The sequence below is a fragment of the Aythya fuligula genome, chromosome 1, assembly GCF_009819795.1.
Source record: "Aythya fuligula isolate bAytFul2 chromosome 1, bAytFul2.pri, whole genome shotgun sequence".
NCBI classification, from domain to species: Eukaryota; Metazoa; Chordata; class Aves; order Anseriformes; family Anatidae; genus Aythya; species Aythya fuligula.
Window position 1 is genome coordinate 198832635 of NC_045559.1, and position 24641 is coordinate 198857275.

The window sequence follows — 24641 nt, forward strand, 5'->3', positions numbered from 1 at the left end:
GCAAGTAAGACTAATGCTTATAAAAACAGTTGCTGTGTTAAAAGATTTTGTTTGCCTGTTTTGCCCACTTTTCCCCCCATACTGGTAATTTACAGGCTTCCTTAAAATACATCCAACTGGGTAACCATAAAACATTGTGAGAAAGGAAACAGTCATCTCAAGTCTAAATATACTATACCACTGTACAAAAATATACCAACAAACTTGGATTTGAATGGAGAATTCCATGAAAGCCACAGAAGCGCTGTATTTATTTAGAGCATATACAATACCTAGTACCACTATTATGCCGTCACATTCTTCCTTCAAAATGTATTTAGACTAAAGGCATTCATGGCAAGGGAACTGCCCCAAACACTGAGTGCGCTATCAGGTGAAGATACAAGTCTAAGAATTCCACGTTGTTCTTCTAGAAATGTTTCTGACACTTTTCTAAGCAATATATGGTAATACATTTGTTTCTAAGAACCCTAATATACATATACATAAGCCCTAATATACATATACATAGGCACTCTCTTTAAGTGTGCACTGTTGTACTGTATCACATTTTAAACAGATGCTTTAAATATTTTTCTCAGTCTAGTGCACTGAACTTTATGAAAAAACATCCAAAGTTTTCTACTAAAACATGCTGCCAATAGTAGCCCAGAGCAAGATTTTACAACCAAATTATAAAAGCCCTAAATCTCAGGTTTTATAATACCATCAGTGACACAGTCTCAACTGTAGCGACGAGACAGGCGCCGCTATAATGTTAACAGCCAGTGGGTAAACATTCATTCGGCCAAGGGGGTGGAGGGGCAATCCCAGAAGGGTCCCTTCAGAGCTGCCCCAGAGCTTATGGGGGGCTGTAGGGGGCTTTTTTAATTGCTTACCAAGTGCAGAAATGGAAAAAAAAAAAAAAGACGTTAGCCAGGCAGCGAGACAATTAATTTCATTAAAATTGTAGCTGTGTCCCTTGTAAAAGCTATATAAATAGCTATTGAAACTCATTAATACTTTATTTTTTTTAAACAAGAGTCCAACAAACTGAAATTTGCCACTTAGTTATCAGGAAAATATAACCTAAATGGATTTGAAGCATTAACAGGTTTACAAAACACTTGAGAGAGCATCACGCCTTTCTTTGAGAATAATTAATCACAGATGTCTTAAATCCTGGCTGCTCACTGAACCACCAAACCTCTTTGTCTTAGAAATAGGAAAGGTACAACCCATCCAGTCCTAATTCCAGCAATACACTGGCTGCAGCCAAGCCTCATATCACATTTCAGCAGCTTCATTCACAGCAATTTTAACAAGTATATTCAGTTACTGCCTCGCCTGCTACCAGCCCCGGCACTCCCAGCACAGGGCAACGCGATGCCACTCAACCCGAGCCATGTGCTGTCTCCTCAGCTACATGCCCATGCCTTCTTTGTAGTCATTTTCATCTATTAGATGCTATAGGAAAGTAACTTAGAATTCCAAACAAGCCAAAAGGCATTAGCAAATAATAATTTTTCAAAATAGAATTGCACCTTATCCAGAGCTTGAAACAACCCCTGCAGGGAGCACACTGGTGAAACAACTCCGTACAGAGGTCAGTAAAATGAACGCAGGGATTTCCTAAGGAAGCTTCATAAAATGAATGTGAACAAAAGGAAGTAACTAACCTTTAACACCTTTAGTATCCAATACTATAAAAATAAATTGTGACAAAAGAACTGCAGACACATCATACAAGAGTAAAACCGCAAAGAAAACTATGTTATTTTAAATATACTTGTGCAAGTACACCTGTTAGGAGGTTACTTACTCTAATAACAACAGCAACCATTATTAATATTAATAATACTGTTAATACTAAAAAGAAATTGCATGTTGTATTAATAACCCCTAATAATCATTGTTACTAGGGTAACAGATACCTAGAAAGTAAATAAAACATTGAAGCTACTGCCAAATAATCAAAGGGAGTTAGAAAATTGTTTATTCTGATGAACTCTACATTTGTCCAGTAAAAGAGAATACTTTCCTTACATTTAAGAACCTTTTCTATTGACATGAAAGACCATAACATGAGTAACACCTACAAGGTTTTGTTTCATTTCTCATTTTTAACATATCTATCGGAGCCATAAATACAAAGAAAAGAAACAACATGGCAGGACTAACACTAATAACTTTAGTATTAATGATACCTAACCCTGTGCACTCTTAGTACTTCTCAGAACATCAAATGTATACCAGCTATTTAGTTAACACACATCAGACTTCAGTTTCTAAATTCTGTATTGGCCAGTGAGGATGCTTCCTCCTGACCCTAACAGGCAACCCACGCAGCTTCAGAGCACCATAAAAAGGCAAAAATTCCAAGTTACTCCTGCAGGGTCAGAGCGCTAAAGGGGCAGAATGTGAATCAACACATCACAAACTAAAATATCCATGTTTATTCATCTACATTCAATTATGCAAAAAAAATCATTCTTATCAAAACATTAATTAATCATACCGTGACGTGTTCTTCTCTGGTAAAACCACAGAACATTCATATGTGCCCAAGCATCCAGAAAAGTTTACAAATGCTTTTATTCCTTGGCCTTTCCACAGATCCTAATAAACTACCTTTCATACACAGAAAAACTGTGCTTTATAATCACAAAATAGAATCCACATGGACATACTAATATGCAATTTATATTTTTGTATAGAAAAATAGCGGTATAATATAATGTAGATAATTTTCTGAGTACATTTGGCATTTCTGCTCAATCCCACCTCCCTTTTCCATTGCCAGTGCCACGCAAATTTAAGTTACTCATTACACAGACACAAACTATAACCAAACCACTTCTCCAACACCTTAGAAAACCCACTCCTCTTGATGATTGCAATGCTGGTCCCTGAAAGACCAGCTGCCCGGCTCTTTTTCCCATTCTTCCATAGGAATTTTAAAATGTACAAGGCTGGCACACGTGTACAGAAACACTCAGGAAAATGTGATTTACAAGCATGCTGTTCCCAAGTTGAGGACTGACAGGGATGCTGTGCAAGCACATGCCAGTGAGGCACTTAAAATAGGGTCTCCACTTGGGAAGAGATTAAGTGATTAAGTCTGATGGTGCTGCCAGCTGCTAGTTGCAGTTTAAAGGGCTAGAGATGTTTATGAACTAAAGTCAGGACTTTTTCCCACCTCCCTGACTTCTCAATATGCTCCGTTGAAAGCTACCCAGGAAATGACTGAAAACGCTGCTGTCTCTCTATGTCCGAAGTCAGTTTCCTAAGAGACCACAAAAGCCTATTAAAATCTGATCTCGCCTGTAACAAAAGCTAACAAATGAATAGATCTGGGATCAGAAAGTCGTATTTCACTGCATCTGTCAGCACCAGCATTTCACGCAGTTTACATGGTTAGCATCCAATAACATTCCAAACATCTTTTTATCTTAAAAACAATTAAACTTTCAACTGTCTCTTGATTTCATTTATCTATTTTTTCATTAATAACAGGGACTGCACATTTTCAAGCTCCCAGCACAGCAGCAGGCATATTTCCACAACTAAGTACTGTGGAAATCATACTCCTGCTTAACAGCACGATCATCTTATTTGTTTGAGAACTACATATGAATATCCTTCTTTCCCAACTTGATGATAAAGATGGAATAAACATCTTCTAAATATTATCAGCACTGGAGGAATAAGAGCACAGTTTCCTGTGTACAAATATTTGCAATTTTATCTCTTTATGAGGATTTAATCAGCAGAGTGTAAAATGCCTCTCTGAGAAGTTCAACTTCATGCTTTTATGGTGCTATACCAATTTATATACTATATAGGTGCTATACCTTTTTATATTGCATCAGATAAAATGTAAAGTGAACTTTTTAGGCAAGTTACATTAGGACACATACTTTTCATTCTTCATGACATGCAAGAATCAAGTACATGTATTTCAGCATTATGCATTACACACACGGGGTGCCTACTTTTGTCATTTGTACACACCTGTATCTCAAATTTTATTACTTCCAAATCCCAGAAGCTAAATAGGTGCCTGTTAATGTGGCAAAGTTTTATTGCATTGCCACTAAGACTTTCAAAATTTGACGTATTTCTTTATGCATTCTTTTTGCTACACTTAAGAAGTTTCAGTTGTGCACAAGATCTCAGAGTTGTTCCATTATTACATAAAACCCCTGTATGGTTTGCACTTACAAGCAGTTTCAGCTCTTGACTGAGGAACACACTGAAATCTACAGGAAACTTAAAAATTAGAAGAAATAAGTCTGGCAGTCTATCTATTGTTGTCTAGAAATAACAGAAGCCTGATACATGAAGTCTTCACATTGTAACAGGTCTGTAGGAAAAGTTAAAGTGTCCCAATCAAAAGAGGAAAACGCATTTGCTTGCGCTGCAAAATGAAACACTGATGCCAACATAATGCCGGAGTCTACAGAACTACAAGAAGTTCTACCAAAATGTGTCCGCCCTTTTTGGAAGTAATCACAGTAAGATGAAAACCAGTCAGCTGGAAAGGACTTGTAAATAAATAAATGGATAACAATTTCCTAAATAAAACAGAATAATTTATTACTTCAATGTGTTTTTTGTTGTTGTTTTTGTTTTTTTTTTTGCTACTGTTACATTAAATAACATGGCTCACAAGTGTTCGCACTTTTCCAGGAGTTCTTATATATATATACAAGAACATCCCTCAATTTCCAAAAGCAATGGAAAATGAATTATTTTCAAAGGAGAAAGCTTTGACAATCTTACCTAAAAATCATGTTGGGCTCTGCTTACTCAACTGAAGTTTAGGAATAGGGCCTGACAATCAGGTGACAACACAAAGCGTATGTATTTGCAGTTCTTTTTTGAAATGACTGCATACAGAAGCTCCTCACATTCATAGTAATCAGAATTGCTTTTGCACCATCTCTAGGAATGAAGCCCCATCTCTTTTAAAGAATAATTCTTTCTTTTACACTTTCGTCTCCACCTATGCTTCAAATAAATTATACTAACTAGATAACTAAAACATCTAAATATTAATTATTAAAATAATTAAGCATTATAGTTTTCATTATTGATACAAGCTATCAATGTAAGCTGCATTTCCAAACCATTAAAACCTTACAATCCCAGATTTCTTCTGCCATTTTTCATGGCCACATCATAAACAGCAGCTTTCAGCTACCCATGGATCTCCCAGAGCTTCCACCCACTGCCTCATGCTTTTTGTACTGAGCTTGATGTCGATAGCTAAGCTTCAGCATCATTTTGTAAGCAAAAAGCTTTGCCTTCTCATCTTTACATTTCATCCAGCTTGGATTTTGTCAGCTCTTCAAGTTAGTTTTTTTCCCCATGACATCCTATTATTCCTTTACATTCACTGGTGTCACTTTGTTAGCTTGTGTCATCAGCACCTTCCGTTAACAATTTCATTTGCAGCACCTTTGCAAACACTATAAATAATCTTATAAATAATGTTTAATCTTTTAATGCCTTAAAAGATTAAAAACAAAACAAACGAAATAATTAGGCAATCCTAACTACCCAACCTCATTAGGCTGTCCTAAGTAACCCAATTACATAACAAACAACTAAAAAAAAAAAAAAAGATCACTGGTAACGTGTTTTTTCACCTTAGCTTCCTATACTTAACTCTAAGGTTGCAAAAGATACTATTGCAAGCAAAGTACACATCCAGTGCTTGGAAACAAAATGACTGAATTGTCAAGTGACAAAACCAAGAAATATTATATGAAAGAAGATCCATAAAGATAAGCTGTACCTGCTTTTCCTTTCAATGAGAATAGCCATATAAGAGGCTGGTAAAGCAGCACCAAAACCAGGAGACCAGAAGTAGAATTTTCCGAGTAGTTTCCTGAAAAATGTAATTTGTACATGTATTACATGCAGAGCACACAAAATATTGACATCCAACACTATATATTACTTTTATCATAAAATTATGCATGTTCCATTAAAATGGATTTTGTCCCTTTATATTAATCAATACTTACAAATAAATACTAATCATTTTACTTTTGCAGTTGGATAGTTCTTCTCAGGGAGGTTACGTATATATAAACACCTGAAATACTTTATTAACATTTTCATTTCATGTAAAAGGATTACATTAAAGAAAACAGTGCTTCCAAGAGATATTTCTGAAAAGTTGCAGACACTCCTTACAGAAAAAAAAAAAAAACTATCAATTAATAAATAATAGTTGTTCTTTTCTCTGCTACTTGTCTGAATACATCTTCAGGAAGATGTGCCTTGTGGAACGTAGGAATGTGATCCAGTGAGCCAGGAATCAAATCAAATTATTCTAGCATACATCATGCTCTGAAGACAGAGAAACTATTGCTAAAAACAGTAAATCACTCACTCACAGTGAGCCAGGGTATTAATCTGCACATTACAACTAGAACCAGCAGTGAAATGCCAGTTGCATTAAGGCCAGTGGGAAAGCTCTCACATTTTGCAACTAGATCTGGGCTTCTCTGAGAGTCCACACAACGTCAAGTATCAAAATTCTTCCAACTTGAAGAGTTGTGGAGAAAAAAAAAATATACAAATGCTGACATCTAAGCAAGTATTTGGTCACTGAGAGTATGAAGACCAAAATGCCTTTGGGGGACAACGGCCTCAACCCCACCAGATCTGCTGAAAACACCTGCACCATCAAAGTAACTCAGCCTGGCCACAGAAGCAAACAATAGTCAGGCAGTCACGAAATTTGGTAGCATTAATAAATACACTTCAATTAAACGGGTGCTGCTCAGCTGATAAACACCATCATTTAAGGAAAATAGAGCATTATGGTGGAATCTTTCCCTTCTAAAAATAAAGTGAATAAAATACAACAGCCAAAATGCCAAACACAGTGTAGGAAAAAATATTCTTAGATGAAATTTCATGCTGACAACACAAAAGCATGAACTAGTGGATCCAGAACCACGTGGATTAGAGCACTTTTCCTCTTGCTGTAAAAGGCACGATTAGCCTCACTTCACACTTCTGCTGCAAAAATAACATGACCAGCGAGCAATGCCAGCTTACGTTCATAAGTGAAAAAGAGAGCCAGTGTATCAGCAACAAGTGATGTAATGGCAATTACACACGCCGTTCATTCCCACAGCTGCAAAAGGATAATTTCTCAGGATGACAATGCCAAATGCCACAGGAGCTAAAGTTCATTATTAGGACTCTCTTGGAAAGCAATTACTGTATGACGTTTCAGAGAGGCCATTTTAAACAGCTTCAGTATGAACACATCCTATCAGACACACCTGTTAAGTAAGAGAACAAACGTCTTTTCTGTGGGAAAGAAACGGGAATTTTTTCTTTCTGCATGTTTTACACTCCCTCTATGAATGGTACGTGTTCAGTTTGATAAGGTTTGGGAAACAACAGTAGATATTTTGCACAATAAAAGTCAGTGAAAATTACAGTGTCTGACCAGTTAGTAAAACATGTAAAACATTTAAACTTCTGGGAAATATCCGGGAATAAATGAAAATAAGTTTTCGTTATTATTTACATGGTCATTTTTACATGGTCCACGGTTAGACACTGGAATGAGAAATGGGTTCTCTTTTTAGTTATGCATCTAATTCCTCACAGTACAACTGTATCCAAAGCTGAAAAGCTGGGTGATATGTAAGGTTGAATTAACTTAAGCAAGCTGAAGTAGAGCTGTACATGGGCAAACTGAATCACTCTAGTTGCTATACTAACAGAACCAAGTCTTCATGAGTTTTTTCATTAATTTAGTAAAATTGTAAACCTAAAAATCACCCCTATCTTTTAACCACCATAACACTCGCCAACAGAGGAGCCCAGCACTTTCATCTGAAGCCTAGACAGATGCAGGCTTCTGGAGCCCATCAGCAGAAGGGATTACAATCCCCAGATGATCTGTCACACACCCATAACAGACCACCAGCCCCCCTGCTCTGCCAACATTCACCAATTTACTTCCGGAAAAAAAAAAAAAAAAGTCAGCTAACTTAGCTTGGTAATGCCTTCTAGAATGAGAACATCTATCTAGAGCCTAAGCTATTGCTGAAATAGGGCTTAGATGCTTTGGAAATTTTCGGCACTTACGAAATAGAAAGAATATTAAACCGTTCTGGAAATCATTTATTTTGACTTTTCTTGTCTAAAATATTACACCCTTGAAAGTAATTGCGGTTGTTTCCATTTTGGTGGTTTTCCCTGGTGGAAAGCAAGGAAATATTACAAAAACATCAAAAACACATATTATTGCAAGTCATATTTCACATTTAGGTCTTCTAATTGCTACTGGAAGACTAAAAAAGTAATTTCTACATAATGCAGCATTACACAGTGACTGCAGATTCACTGAGACTTAGATCAAAGTACGAAGAGATGAAGTGGGCACTTTATCCAGGAGACCCTACACGCCTGCCAACACATCTCCTTGGTGTTACAAAGCAGAAAACAGGCAGCTCTTTCCCAAACCAGGAGTTGTGCAGATTAATACAAGTTAACGTGTCCAGCTACAAACCCTTCAATCTGTTGCTTTGCTCTAGAATTCCAGGAGCCAGCTGCTGGACAGCTTTGCTTCTGAGTTACTGCCCCTCCTGCTTTCTGGAAACTCTCCCACTCAGGGAATAAAGTCTGCAGGAAATTCTGGATCAACCCAAAGCTCTGGCTGGGATAGACATTGACATAAAAAAAAAAAAAAAAAAAAAAAAAAAAAAAAAAAAGACTTGGACTGAGATGATCTTATGCAAAGAAGGGTTTAATAAGCTTTTCCACCAAAAAGGAAACAAAAATTGCAGCACACATTCGACTGCACAAATCACACTTAATCTCTTACCACTGTCTAGAATCAGATCTAGAGGACCTAGATCTCTAAAGTCTCAGACAATCTCTTTGCATACTCAAAACCTCAGAAATATTTAGGACACAGTTAAGCAATACATCTGCAGTGTTCTGCCATTTCTTGGATGGATTAAAAATACAATACCAAATCGTGTTCTGTGCTGGAAAATTATACAATTAGTTTTGCTCTCATGGGCTACTGAAAGAAATTAAAAATCCCCTGTATCATATAGTAATTAATTCAACGAATCATACAAGTGCAAACAGAAAGAAGTTTTGCACCAGGTGGTTAAAAAAAGCAGAGAAGTCTCACATGCAGATCTCTGTCCTGTCACCCACCCAAAAGCAGATTAGAGAAGGAAGCTTATATGGCTCAAGCTGCCAGACAATGTTTATATTCAGTACACTCCAAGTGAGGGACTTATCAACATTATGAGCTCAGAATTAGATCTTAAAAAATAAATAAAGGCACACTGTACACAGCTTTTAAAGATATTGTGTATACTGCTTGCTGGCTCATTCTCAGTTTCTCTTCATGAATATGGTCAAGGAGACAAGAGTTAAGCACTAAAGTGACTTGTTGTAGTGATGAACCTACCCCTGATGACTCTCAAACATCTTCCTGATTAGCAGAGAAGTTAAAGTTCATCACTGCATGACCAGGATAGGACAGCTTTAGGTTGCTTTGCATTTTCCCTCTATCAAATTTCATAAGCCATTTTAATCAACAGATCTTTCTGAAATAGCTGACAGTCAATTTTAGACTTTCATATCCTAAATAGCCTCAAATAATCTCACAATTCTTCATCCTTTTTTCCAGATTAGGTAGGACAAAGAACATAACAGGAACATTATTGGCAACTTCTTCCTATTACACAAACAGATTATTTATTCCTTCTTTTGTTTCACACATTTGAACTGCTTGTTAATGACATCCTAACTCCTAGAAGGTAGGGAATCTTCCTTCTTTAAGAGTCCTAGCAAACAATCTTGGTAATCTTGCCATTTGGGAATTCATATATCATGCACAACCAGCTCATGATCAGATACGTGTTTATCCTTCAAAGAAAATGAGTTAATTTGGAAGGCATAACTTCTGATAATCACATTATCCACTGTTTATTTGAAATGTCCATTTACATCAAATCTTTCTAGGAGAGAAAGATCAGGCCTTCTCAGGTCCTCCCTGAGATACATTTGAATTTCCTGCAACTATGTATTTGTAACAAGGAGAAAAGGGAATCAAGTGAATACATTGTCTCATTTACTGATGTAAAAGACTTTACAAATGGAGGGGAAAGAAACAAAACTGCATATTCAAATGGTAAAACCAGAAAGCACAGCTATTGCTTACTCCTACCCACCACAAATGTGTATTAAACAAAAAAAGACAAGTTTGGTTTTTTTTATATATAAATTAAGAAACTTTATAAAAATGGCTTTCATATTACATTGAATTTTTAGGACAGTATACCAACCTTAGAATGCAAAAGCAAGCAATATACAAGGTCCCATTTGCTGTCAGAAAGGAGGTTGATTGCAAGATCTCAGGTAGCAGCTTGTACAAATAATAGTCAAGTTTTCTTTTCCTGAGAATAGCTGCAATCTGATGAAGGAGGGAAGAAAAAAAACGGGGACAACCTTTAATTCAGAGTCTCTCTTGCATCGTAAAGAGAAAAAAAAAAAAAATCAAGAAAGGAAAACGAGATATGCCCACTTGAGTAGTAAATCAAATCCTATTAAATTTGCTGGTTTTATGAACAATACCACTTCCTTTGAACTTGTTCCAGATGTTACAACATTTATACCAGGAAACACACCAGCCTTAATGCAAAGTATAGGAGGAATTTTATTACCTTGTTACCATTGGCCATAATAGTCAGAAATGTTGTCTGCCAGATATCAGAACTTTAAGAAGCAATAAATTCACAGAATTTTGTCTTTCAGGCAATTCAATTATCTCCTAACAAAGGTCAGAATATCACTAAGTTACCCAAATAGAGGCCCTACACCGTGTCTGTGAGGTGACTAGGCATTACTAAAGATATTCTACTCCAATTAACCAACTGCAAGCCCCCCCAGAAAGATTTCACCATGTGCCAGAAGAACATATTCTGACATATTTCATAGAAACAGTATGTTATCTCTAAAAACTGCCTATTGTAGAAAACAGGTTAGATCTAAAAAATAAAAGCTCTTCCTGGTCGCTTTGATTTCTGTTCCATGTTTTATAAAGAACCATTAGTGACTGAAACACAACAGGTCCTCAAAATCTTTATTGCCCACCAAAATTGTGCAACTGCAAGAACAAGGAGCAAAGCTTCCCTCAGAGGCGCGTGGAACTAGGACAAGAGACAACAAACTGAAGTATGGAAAGCTTATGTTAGGTATAAGAAATAAAATTTCATTTGAGGATGGCTGAATAACTGAACAGGCTGCCAGTTGTAGACTCTCCATCACTGGAGGTCCCTGAAGCTGAAAGATACCCCTAGCAAGCTCATCCAGCCGGCCCTGCAGAAGGTTGGGACCACACAACCTCCATGGGCACCTCCAACCTCCATGTTCCCATGCCTCCCTTAAATTATAATTTGGGTGCACTGTGAAGTAGATTTTTAAGAAGATAATGCTACTTAAAAATAATCTGCACTGGTTTCCCAGGGCCTCTCAAAATTAGCAGGAATTCTCAGGCAATCTAAGAGTTACAGAAGCTGTAGACAGAAAGCACTACTCTCTGAACTGCCAATGAACACGAAGATAGGCGACCTGTTGGCTCAGCAACACCTCTCAAAGGCGCAATTCCTCAAGTTAAAAACATGGAGTGAATTCTTCTCAAAATCTGTCCACTTGCACTGATGAGCAAGATGATTTAGGTAAAGAAATGGGATGAGGATTCTGCTAGAATGAACTGCAAGAGAGTGCCACCAGAATTAGTATCCAAAATGAAGCTTGAACTAAGAATTATGGAGCAATATGTGCATGAACAGACTTCTGAAAACAGATTTGCACAATACTTAATCAAGCATCACGACTGCTTAAACCATAATGGATTAGGCAATAATGCAATCCAGATAATCTTTCTGTTGAAGCAAAGTCTTAATGCAGTCTAAACAGCAGATTACTACTAGTTGCTCCCTCCTCTGCTATTTCTAGCCTACTGTACAAAGGTCGCCAACACTTGGAACAGAGGAACACTGTTGTTTTTTTTAAGAACATAGCTCTTACAGCTGAAGTGTAAAGTCTTCTTTCCTCACAGCATCAGGAGTATAAAAAGAAAAGATTGTTATCTTATACATCAATGTCAAAGTTAATGTTTATTGTAGCTCCCCCAGTAAGCTTTACACTATTTTAAGTTGCTGCTTTCCCTCCTCTTTACTATTCTACTCCCAAGTAAAAGAAAAGAACCAGAGATAACGACCCACAAACTGGTCTGAGGAAGCATGGCACATAACAACTGGAAGAGCTATACATATAAAAGCTATGCAGCTTGAGAGGGAACAAATCCTGGAGGTATCACTCAGGTGAGCTGGGAGGTCACAGTGATGCAGGCCAAATCCTTAACAATCAACCCACTGCTCAAGGTGTAGCAGCAAACAGTAGAAGCAGATACCAGCAGTAAAGGAGAGGGCACAAAACGTCCCATAGCCATCTCCCTGGCATTAATTTCCACACAGAGTGCACTAACAGACGGAGCACAAGGCTGTCCAGTGACCTGAGCTATGCGAGACTCCCCATAGAGTTGGACACATGGAAATGCACATTTCATGGAAAGCGTGGCCTCAGTGCTCCAGCACCGTCCAGGGAGACCTCACTGCAGCCTTTCAGTACTTTAAGATAGCTTATAAGAAAGATAGAGACAGATTCTTTACAAGGGCACACAGCAATAGGACAAGGGACTTTAAACTAATGAGCCTTTAAATTAAAAGAGGTTCAATTTAGATTAGATATAATGAAGAAATTCTTTACTCAGAGAGTGGTGAGGCACTGGAACAGGTTGTCCAGAGAAGCTGTGGATGCCCCATCTTTTGAGGTGTTCAAGCCCTGGTTGGATGAGGCACTGGGCAACTTGCTCTAGTGGCTGGCATCCCCTGCCCATGGCAGGGGCTTGGAACTAGGTGATCTCTGAGGTCCCTTCCAGCCCAAACCACTCTGTGATTCTACATAAAGGGAGCACATGAATCCTCAGACTCCTTTATTTAGGCACCTAAGGGTCATCTGTATCAGGACCTTAGTGTTGACAGCTGTAAAAGTTCATTTGGGGAGTTATTCACTACAAGAAGGAAGGACTGCAACTCTAAATCAATGCGCTGTCCCAGATACTCCACTACCAGGCATCCAGGAGGCCAAAAGCAGCTCTGTACCTCCCCACTGCTGTTCTCACCCCTCTCCACAGTTTCTCAGTTTCACTGTTGTCTTTTGGAGATGGAGTAACAAGAACTTTGCAAAATAAAATTTTTCAGCCCTTACAAAATACTGTAAGTTTCCAGCTTTAGTAAGATAGCACGGCATGTCTGCAATGTTGGTGGAGCAATGCTGTGTTAGATAATGCCACGAGTGTCTGCCACTGCGTGAAACCCACACACTAAACCACTGCTCCTCCGCCTCGAGCAGCCTGTGCTGCTTCACCTCTCCTCCTAACCCCGAGGTCTTGCTGTAATGCATGGCACAGAACCAACACACCCCTCACACCACTACAAGACGATGGGAGAATCTTGCAGGAAGTCCAACCCATTGTTGGTGCTGGCTCTCCCTCTGCTTTCCTTCTGGGGCCACTGTGTTTCTCCTGCCTATGAGAAGGCACCAACAAGCCCAAAAAATCACACCTGCAGCCAGGAGGAGGAGACTCCATCAAATTCCAGTGGATTACCACCCAGGTTTCACTTTCTCCTCACTTCTCCAAAGCAATGCAGCCTTACCAAAATCAGAGGGAAGAATGATGCTGTCAGAAGAGAGATGTTCCAGCATCTCCTTTGAGTAACACCAGCTACCAGGAATACATCAGATCTGCTGCAACCTCCTACTCAGGTTTTCCATTAAGCACCAAGTTACTCTTAAAATGTCTTATTTTCAAGGCATCCAATGACCTGGCCTTAGGATATTTAAAAGAACTACTCAGCTGCCTAGGAGAAAACCTGTTATTAAGTCCACCCTTCAATGGAATTTACATTTGACCAAGATAACCCCTCTCTGTACTGAACCACTTTTCCTTTAAAAAAAATTACACATATCGGTAAGGCTGTGGAAGAGTTCCACACATGCTAACAGACATCACCGTGCTGCTTTGCATTCCAGATAAAAGGCACAACATGGCTTGTACTTCTTATTTCCATGTATATGGAAATCAACCAGTTAAAAAAAAAATAAAAAGGAAACAAAAGACCTAATAAAACCAGTGCCATGATATTTATCTAATATACCAGTAAAACTCTATCACATAAACCAGTATGCTTGTTACTAACGTTTTAAGCAGATTTGCCCTCTGCAGGTAAAGAATATTCAGGTTTGAAATACCTAACACTTATGATTCATTTATTCACCAAAAAAACTCCAGTCCTAGTAATCATTAAGCATTTGTGTCATGGCAGAACATAACCACTTCTTGTCAGTTAATTTGCTAGAATTCTGAAAATTCAATAAAGAAAACCCAGATTTCAGAAACTAAAACTGACATCCTCTCACCACAACTTAAGGATTTTTTGTACACTACTAATTTTTAGGCACTAAAAAGAAATTTTAAGCAGTAGCACGATCTGCAGATGCAGTCTTTATCTGACCTATGCAAGTGTTTAGCTGAGATGTAAGTACTCCTTGCTCACAACCCATCTTAGCAGCTGAGCTGGCTGCCCCTACCAGCCCCTGCAGCCCTTCCTGCAGTTTCACTCCCCTTTCTTCTCTCCAGACCAGGGGAGGCTCTATAGATAGAAGGAGCCCAGCTTTCCTAATGCTTTTGTACTCTCAGCTTCCTAAGAGTTAATCAATAAATCCCAGCTTTTTCACTCTGGTATAAGAAATAATTTTCTAGATGCACAAGTGCTCAACATCTAAGAGCAAAAGGGAATTTAAAACTAATCACGCACTGTCAAAAGGCAGATGGCCTACAAATGTCCAAAGATTTCAGAACTTTGCAGTTTCCTTCTATTTGCATCCACAGGTTACAGCTCTTGATCCCCCTTCATAGCAAGACAGGCTGCAGAAAATACAGGCATGCTGCTGAAGAAGGATGAAGCAGAAAGAAGCCCTGATATTTCATGATTAAAAACACAGAACAGCAGGGATAGAAGTAGGTTCCAGGAAGAAACTGAAAGTAACAGACTGAATTCTAAAGAAAAAAAAAAGATATTCAAATATTAAGAAATCAGAAGAATTCAAATACCAACACATACCGTTTTAAAGGTCTACTGTTACTCTTCCAGTGATTTGCAAACCCTAAAGACAAAAATTCAAGCCTGTCCTACATACAAGGGTAGACATTTGTTATTTAAATGACAGCTGAGTAACTCGTATAGAACCATAAGCTGAAATTTGAAGGAAGTAAAAAACCTCATGGCAACAAAAGTAAAGAATTAGAAGCGTAAGCGTGTATAGGTTAAGATAATTATCATTATGTTGCTGCATTTTTCGCATCTCTGCATAAGTTTAACTTGACAACTGAAATCCAGAAGAGACTATTATACTACCTATTATGTGTATCACTGGATACTACAAGTATAAGGGTATGCACATGTGAATCTGGGTGAAATTCATGTTGATCACAATACTTCAGTCCTCAGACAACTGAACTGTTGCTTTTACAGCCAGACAAGCTGACTAAGACCTGCACAGCATTAAGAAATGCTTTGATGATATATGCCCTGCTTCTTCTTGCATGACACCTGTGCCCTCTGTGCCCTACACACACACTGGAAAGAAGGCAGAGGGAGCCAGACCTGCCAGCCTTACCTCCGGAGAAAATATTTCTGGCCCCAGCCAAGCCAATTACTTTGATACTGTGAATATCATCAGGTAGAGCCTCTTGAGTAAGTTAAGTCAGGCATGTGGGAAATGTTTTCTTTCAACCTGCAAGACTGATCCCAGTACTCTGCAGTGTCCCAATACCTACCTGTGGAAATACTGAAAACAGAATGCCTGTTTGTTTAAAAAAAAAAAAAAAAAAAAAAAAAAAAAAAAACACCTAACTCCTTTCCTCATTTCTGCACATAATTGGTCAAAACTTGAAACACAAAATACAGGTATGTTTCAATGTAGGTCTTTAGCAATGCCAGAAGACTTTTGAAGGTAATCCCATACCCACAGTACCTATAAATGAAGGGAACAGCAGGATTAATAGATCACAGCAAGACACAATTACAACCTGTCCTCCAAAATCCTTTAATATATGAGCACTGTAAGGATTCCCTAAACAGCTAATTATGTTTTATGCACCTAGCCCAGACTGGCAGATTCCTCTTTCCTCATTCTGTAAACCAAACACAGTTACTCTACAACAGCAATCACCCCAGTTTCCCTAAAGTTTAAAACAAGCTCTGATTTAACTCTCACTACACCACTTTGGCCGTTGCAATTTTGAAATATGTTGCTACACAGAAAGCTTTCATATAGATGAAAAGCTTTTGTAGCATTTTTTTTGTAAATGAATTAATTTTAGCACTATTGGAAAAAGTAGGGGATACAAGCTACTGTATCTCTATGACTGTTTTCAACTGAAGGGAAATGAGGGTAGAAAGAAACAACTTTTTTTTTTTTTGGTACCTTTATGTACAACGTGCTATGTGACAATGGATATGGAAAAAGGGGCCACCCCTCTACTAGAATACAAAAAGTCATGAACATACCCCTCTGGTATCCTCAGTTTTCACTTACATCCTTTAGCTACAGATGCTACAAGAGGCATTGCCTTGGCATAATGCACATGCTAACAGGCTGACCAATATACCAAAGTTGATGGGTTATGCAGCAGGCTAATAAAACACACAACTTGGTACCAACTCTGCTGTACTGAGCACAATATCCTTTTTTTCCTCCCTCCTCCATCAAGTCCCCATTTTCTAAGCTTGTACAAACTTCAAGAACAGTACCTCTTCAAAGTGAAATTAGCCCGCACATACAACACTGATTGATGGAAACTGAAAAACCATCATCATTTCTCTCTCGTTCTTTAAGAACAGCAACTAAAATCAAACACATTATAACAAACATTTTAAAATAATTAAATATGAGCTACAGAAGACACCTAGCCAAATCTCCAGGACTCCAAAGCTCAATTACTTTCATAAATGGGCTATCTATGAGGTTTGGGCATGTTTAAAATGCACCTTTAGAGATGACCAATAACACTGTCCAACATCTCATCCACCTGCCTGACTTCAGGGCTAGCCAAAAGCTAAGGCACGTTCCCAAGGGCACTGTCCAAATGCCTCCTGAATACTGACAGGCACGGGGCACCAACCACCTTGCTAGGAAGCCTGTCCCAGCATCTGACCACCCTCACTGCACAGGAATTTTCCCTCATGCCCACGCTGACCCTCCCCTGGTGCAGCTCAGTGCCATCCGTCCCAGGGAGCAGAGACTGGCATTTTCGTCGGCGCTTCTCAGGGAGCTGCAGGGAAAAAAAAAAAATCTAACAGTGAAGCAACCCTCAGTATTTAAACTAGTGAAGAAAATCCCTTATCACTCAAGTGACAGGCAGAACTACAGACTGTCAGGTATCTTTCCAAATTATATTCAAATATTTGTATACCTAACATTTAAATGTATGTTAATTATATGTTCTCTTATATGTTTTTTTTAATTTTACAAGGATATTAATCCCTTGCATTAAAAATGATTTTGAAATAACAAACTCAAAACGTCCTCAGGTAGTATTTACATTTTGAAAGACACTGTTGTCCAAATCAGCAAATTGTTTCACATTCCTCTTCTTAAACCTTCAAATTTGCTGTTCTTTAATTAGCTGGTCCTCCCTGATTTCACAGATTACAAAACCTCACTTCCAGATATTTTTATTTCCTAAGTCAGCTACTGCAACACTCCGAGGAAGACTGCTCTGCTGCTCTCTCCTCTCATGTCTTCTGTCCCTTGAGAGATGTTATACGAGGATTACCATTAGGGGGTTGGGTTGTTTTCTCATGATTTGTTTTGATTATGTTTTTGTTTGTTTGTTTTTGTTTTTTAAATTTTCCATGTCATCCACCCAGCTAAAAAAAGAAACAGACAGGAACACTCATGTATTCTTCGAATGACATCTGAATTACCTTCAGTCCTAGCACCATTCTCATTCCATGGAGGCCTATCTTCACCACTTGTTTCCCTTATACTTTATTAAAAAAAAAAAAAAAAAAAAAAAAGTAAGGGCTGATCCTTCAACTCGGTACAAATTTCAGTAATTTACTTCTTACCTTGAATTCCTGTACTCAGCTGTACCAGCTTTAGAGAACAGACTTACATTTGCTTTATAAGCAGCCCTTTAAGCACGTCTGCTGGCTCCCAGTGCTTGCACTGCCTTTGCTGAGAGCTGTTCAGTCAGTCAAGGCTGGGCTTTCCCTGGTTTTCACCACTACTAAGATGCAGGCTCCAGGCTGCTCCTCGCACCTTTCTGTGTAATGAATTCAGCTGGACTGAAGAATGTATCTGATTCTTTTGAAATTCTCAAACTCTGCCCCTTTTAAATATAAGCATCCCACCAAAGGACTGTTTTTCTTTATTTTCTCCTTATGAGAGGACGTTACTGGTCTGTCCTGAAAGCCACCCCAACAGACCAGAACAGTCGCAGCCAGGAATAAAGGTGTTGCAACCAGGTTCTTTCTTTAGTAACACTTAAGGCAACTTTAGTCCTCATTAAACTGGCTTGCAGAAGCAGCTAAACGCAGGAACACGCTGACCTGTAGGTCATTCATAGCCCAGCCTGGAGGTATGGGACACTGTGCAACCCTAAGATGACCAGATACCCCAGCACAATGCAACCACAGTGACTCCATGAACCTCCCTGACAGAAACGTGTCACGGTTCCTGATGCCCCCCCCCAGAGACACAAGCCAGCATATAGACACACAATCACAGGTAATGATAACATCCTTCTCGGCCTCCCCACCTTACTTCACAGAATTGTAGGGGTTGGAAGGGACCTCAAGAGATCATTGGGTCCCTGCCAAAGCAGGTTCCCTACAGCAGATTGCCCAGGTAGGTGTCCAGATGGGCCTTGAGTATCTCCAGAGAAGGAGCGTGCCTTCCAAGTGTGCAGTGGTTCACAGCACAAATAGTAACAACAAACTAATTGCATTTTAACATATCCAGGAATTCTGCGCTATTTTAGAACACCATCTGGCCAGCAGCCCTCTCACGCCTCAGGAAGATGCCACACGGTTACTATGTCTATAGAGCCAGGTAAGACAGGGCTGTTCGGTGCATGCTAACTCCCAGACTGGGCTCAAAACAAACCCAAGCAGCTCTCCCTCTGAGATACCACAGAGAAAGCGAGGCTGAAACACCAAAGGCACCATCCAGCCTTGGAGTTGCTCTCTGGCCTTACCCCACAGGGACACAGACATAGCCAGGAAAACGATGTGACACCACTCCCACTTGATTCGGTCTCACCTTGATCTTTGGCTTGTGATGCTGTCTTGCATCCAGCAGTTCTGAAAATCATTCATCAGCTAAACAGGTTCATTCTTGTCATGGCCTAATGTTGACCGGTGACTAATCAGTGAAGAGACCTGCCAGCGTCCACGTGCAAGACTACCTGGACCATGCTCTTACCAGTACAAAGAGCCCTCCTGTGTTTACACAGAAAGAAAAACCATTTATTCTTGTATGCTTGCTGATAACACACGTATCTAACACTATTGTATAAAACACTGCCCTAGGGAGTTTACAGAATAAATAAGCTAGATAAAATAAATAAGCCTAAGAAAAAGAATAGTGATACACAGGGGTCAAACAGAGACAAAAGAAGGTATCGGCACTGGAATGGCAAGTAGGAGAACAAATTTGAAAGGGTAAGATAAAAAAAATCAATTGGCATTTAAGAAACTGAGGTAAGAGTGTTGTATTCATCTCTGGGGCCCCCAGAACAAGGAGGACATGGACACATTAGAACAAGTCCTGAGGAGGGCCATGAGGATGGTCAGAGGGCTGGAACACCTCTCCTGTGAAGACAGGCTGAGGGAGTTGGGGTTGTTCAGCCTGGAGAAGAGAAGGCCCCAGGGAAACCTCACAGAGAAGGCTCCGGGGAGACCTTACAGCAGCCTGCCAGTACCTAAAGGGGGCTACAGGAAAGCTGGGGAGGGACTCTTTGTCAGGGGGTGTAGGGATAGGACAAGGGGGGATGGCTTTAAACTAAAAAAGGGTAGGTTTAAGATTAAAGAGGAAATTCTTGATTCAGAGGGCAATGAGGCCCTGGCACAGGCTGCCAAGAGAAGCTGTGGATGCCCCATCCCTGGAGGTGTTCAAGGCCAGGCTGGATGGGGCTTTGGGCAACCTGGGCTGGTGGGAGGTGTCCCTGCCCATGGCAGGGGGTTGGAACTGGGTGGGCTTTAAGATCCCTTCCAGCCCAAACCATTCTGTGATTTTACAAAGGCTATTACAAGTACAGCAGGAAACAACCATGATGTAAGCATGAAAAATACCAAAGATTAGACCAAAATCAATATGAAATGAGTATGAAAAGTAAGACCAAAATAATGATGAAAAAAATGTATAAGAAGAAATTTGTATGGGCAGCCTGCTCTAAGGAACCTGCTTTGGCAGGGGCATTGGACCCGATGATCTTTCAAGGTCCCTTCCAACCCCTTCAATTCTGTGATTCTGTGAAATGACTTGAAAGTAATCAATAAAATACAGCAAGCCCCAAGGACTATTAAAAATACACTGGAACAGCAGACTCAGGATACACCTGTTCTGCTAAATAACAGCTGAGCAAGCCCCCAGCCCAGAGGACAAGCCAAATGGACCCACTGGCATCCGTCCTGATCTGGGTCTAGCGCTCCTCACTCCTGTGCCAGCGGAGCTGTCTTGGAGAGACGTATTTGGAGCCAGAGCTGCACTGACAGTGAGGTTGGACCACCGTGGGGCCAGGGCTGGAGCTGTTTCCCAGCTCTTTGTTATTCCCAGGGATAGGGGACAGAAGAAGGCAGAGGAAGCTGGTGCTGAGCAGGACAGCAGGGTGATCAGGTCAGAAAAGGCGGGGAAGGATCCTGCCTTAAATTAAGCAGGGACAGATAATCAGAGCAGGAAAATGAAGAGGTGAAGGACACACATGACTTGGCAAGAAGTCAGAAGAACAAGCTTTACAGCAAAGCAGCAATCAGACAATTTTTACTGTAGTAGAGGAAGCATCACCATCATATCTGATTACCTCAGATACACAACAAAGCCTTCCTATCACTGACCAAGCATTTACATCCACTAGAAAACACACTCCACCATCAAACAAGTGCCAAAAACCTTCAAACCCTCAGGAAACAGAGGACTTTGCCCTAACGCGTGTCATGAATGGCAGATTTCCCATGCGAGGTCAATGGAAATCAAGGGCAACAGAAGCCAAGGCTTCAGACCTGGCATTTCAGCCACTCATTTCAAGGCCCTTCATCCCCCAGCCTTATACAACCTAACCGTAAAGTCATATTCTACTCCTAAACTCAGAATTTCTATGAAAAGCCCAAATTCTTCAACTCTGAAAACATAAAATTGCACTTCCAATTTTTTTTATTTTTTTTTTAAGCACTGTCTATAGAAAAGTCTAATCTGGACACACAGAAAGAATAAAGTACACCAACTTTTGATGACAGCTTTTTTCAGCAACACTTTCTTAAAGAGATTAAGGTAGGCAGTTTTAAATAAGTGTAATTATATTTATGGGTGGTTGTTTGTCTTTTTTTTTTGAGATAGAAGTTTTTAATTTTACCTTTTTCCCTTGTAGTGTTTTCACCTGGGAGCTTCAATAAATGCTCTAAATACTGAAGACAAAGCTTCAGAACCTTTCTAGCGAGTACCATATCAATATGCAGCACCCGTGGCATCTTACTCCCTTTCAGTCCTTAAAATCTATATTCTCTTCTACTGTATAGCACAGTTCCAAGCTAAGGACTGAAGAGAAGCACCACACACTTGTCCTTGACCTGCTGGTCACAAAAGACTTACAGATGTGAGTTTGCATTGTATAGGCTGAGGAAGACTCAGAACTCTGCTCTCCCAGGATGTCCAGTTATTCAGCCAACATACAAAAGGCACCCTCCTTCTTTGTGTGTGAGAAGGCATGAGCAGCTAAGACAAGATCATGACTGTAAGTGGCTGCAGTAATCAATTTGGTGGATTTCATAACTGTAAATACACATAACAGCAGGCCTCGCAGAAGGCCCACGCACAGGGATGCTTGGTTTGGGAAACGCAAGCAGCCTCAGTTATGAAAGAAGCATTCCTGCCAGCCTCTCCACATCAGGAAACATGGCCAAAACGTCAGCGAGGCCGCATACCCATCACAATCTCCAAATTCTTCAGCTACCACCTTCTTACCCTCTCATTCCATCTGCAGCTTTACTCAAGTGGTCTATAACCCTAAAAGCTCTCAGGTTATTTTCATGACGCTTCAGAAGTTTAGTGACTCAAAAAAATAACAACTTGGAGGAGAAGTGCATAATAAGATGTCAGAGTATTACCTATAAACTCAGGACTTGCTGGATTTTCTTGCACTGACACAACACGCAAAAAGCATAAACAAGGAGTGAAATCCTATTCCAAATGAATCCACAGTTCAAAACGTCAATCCACCAAGGTGTTCACAAGTGACCCTTATATCCAGACACTGCTCCACTCGAGCCAAAATCCAGGGATCTGAGGAGCAGTGGGACACCACTGTCACTTTTCAGGAAGCCATTTCAGGTTGCTCAAGCATGCAGGTATCTCTGGATCTAAAAGATTTTAGAAGTTACCCAGGGTGCTCCAAACCGAGCAGAGCCACCAGCCAGACGTACAACTCCACCCCAAGAAAACTCACATTACCCAGTGTATAAACACTAGGAAGATCCTTTTCCCCAAAGGATGGCATTTAATGAAGCACTGATATAGCTAATAGATAAGCTTCACATATTAAGGAAAAGTGGAGACACGGATGTTCCCGCAGGTGTGTTACTGATGGACAGATAGGGTAGAGGTACAGCGGTGTTTATACACACAGCCTACACACTCTGAACACAACATAAACACACGCTGTCTTCTGATCTCTTTGGAGAGCGGCCAGATCCATGGCACTACAAGAAGGAGTACTCGTTAAGATGCTCCGAAAATGAAAGGGACAGAATTAAGACAACTACATGGTCCCCAAAAACATCACCGCAATTACAAGAACTTCATTCACAGAAATACTTCGTCATGACAAGAGGTTAGAAGAGCCACGAAGGGAGATGCGCTGCATGGGAAGCTACTTTAGCATAACTTTTCTCACACAGAAACATCCCTGAAACAGAAAAGAGTGTTAAGTGTTGAAAATTGGAAGTATAAACCGTCAATTCAAAAGAAAATTGCATTATAGTTTTCTAGCCTGGAACGTAAAGAAGTGTAACACGCAACAGAAGCCCTGGTATGTTTTCCCTCCAGAATTCTCTCTAAAAACAAAATCCTCATCCAAATCAATCCCTATTTCTTTTAATTATAATGCAATTAACAACACAGCATAGAAGACACTGTCATTAATTACATATTGCTTGAACACATTATGAAACCCTCAATGTAACACTGAAAGCATTTATTAACATTGAATTATGCCGTACAAGCATTCCAAAAATTACTCTACAACTTCTCTACTGCTAAGTACGAGATGGAAATATATCACGTGGAGCATTTCTCAGCACTTTCTCCCACCTCAGTTGCCACCTCTGCCCCTTATATCAACCCTTCCAGGGAGGGAAATTTATTTTATTGTCTTTCCCTCCAACACCCACCACATTACCGAAGCTTCTCAAGCAGACCTAAGCATCTGGAAAAAATAACGAAGGGTCGCTCACTGCATCTACAAATTGCTATCTGATGGCTACATATACTTTTGGGGAATGACATTTCAATTTAGATATAAAACCTACATTTGCTAAACCAATCAACCAGTACTGGAGCAAAATAAAGACAGGGAAATGATTATCTGAAATCTTATTTTTCCAACTAAAAATATACATAAGTACTGTTATTAAAAAAAAAAAAAAAAAAAAAAACACAAAACCACTAACACGCAGCACTATTTAAAAGCAAAGACTCTTTCTAGCTACTTACTGACAGCCACCATGTTACACACCAAGCACTCGCACCACTCCATCACGGCTCCACCAGTGTCCCACTTGGTGAAGATCAGCAAAACACCAGAGACACAAGGTGCAGATGTTACGAGTTTAGGCTCCGGATTATAACTGTCCCTAACCACCCACACGTCTCTCCAAGAACAACCTCTGGCAACTTCTCCTCTACTCAACCTACTTCATTTCCACACCAGCTCTTTCATCTACCTTTCTTTGTTATTAGCATGTGGCAACAGGAGGAACAAACAAGCAGAAGATATTTTACAGGCTCAACAGAAAACAAAAAGTGCAATTTTTGATGTTGCGCTGTCAGATAGGGACTAAGTAGAGCTAGCAACATTCTGAACATCACAGATATGACTACAGAAATAAAACAACTTAAATCCATCCCACTACGTGACTAAGAATATAGGACTGACTGTTTGTGCTGTGCAACTGTTTCACTTACAAATACAAGGATTTCAAACACAGCTTTAAGTCTGCCAAAGTGATGGCTCCTAACTTAGGAGAGCTCTTTCC

The 24641-nt window shown here is 39.7% G+C and overlaps 1 protein-coding gene across 1 annotated transcript in view; it reads right to left on the reverse strand.

The window, feature by feature from the left end:
- Positions 1 to 24641, reverse strand: part of TMEM135 (transmembrane protein 135) — a 176942-nt gene that overhangs the window by 149831 nt on the left and 2470 nt on the right. The window contains exons 2-3 of the mRNA XM_032187777.1: positions 10329 to 10456; positions 5783 to 5875 (exon numbers count right to left, since the gene is read on the reverse strand). Coding sequence (XP_032043668.1) covers positions 5783 to 5875; positions 10329 to 10456 — 221 coding nt within the window. The remainder of the gene's footprint in view (positions 1 to 5782; positions 5876 to 10328; positions 10457 to 24641) is intronic.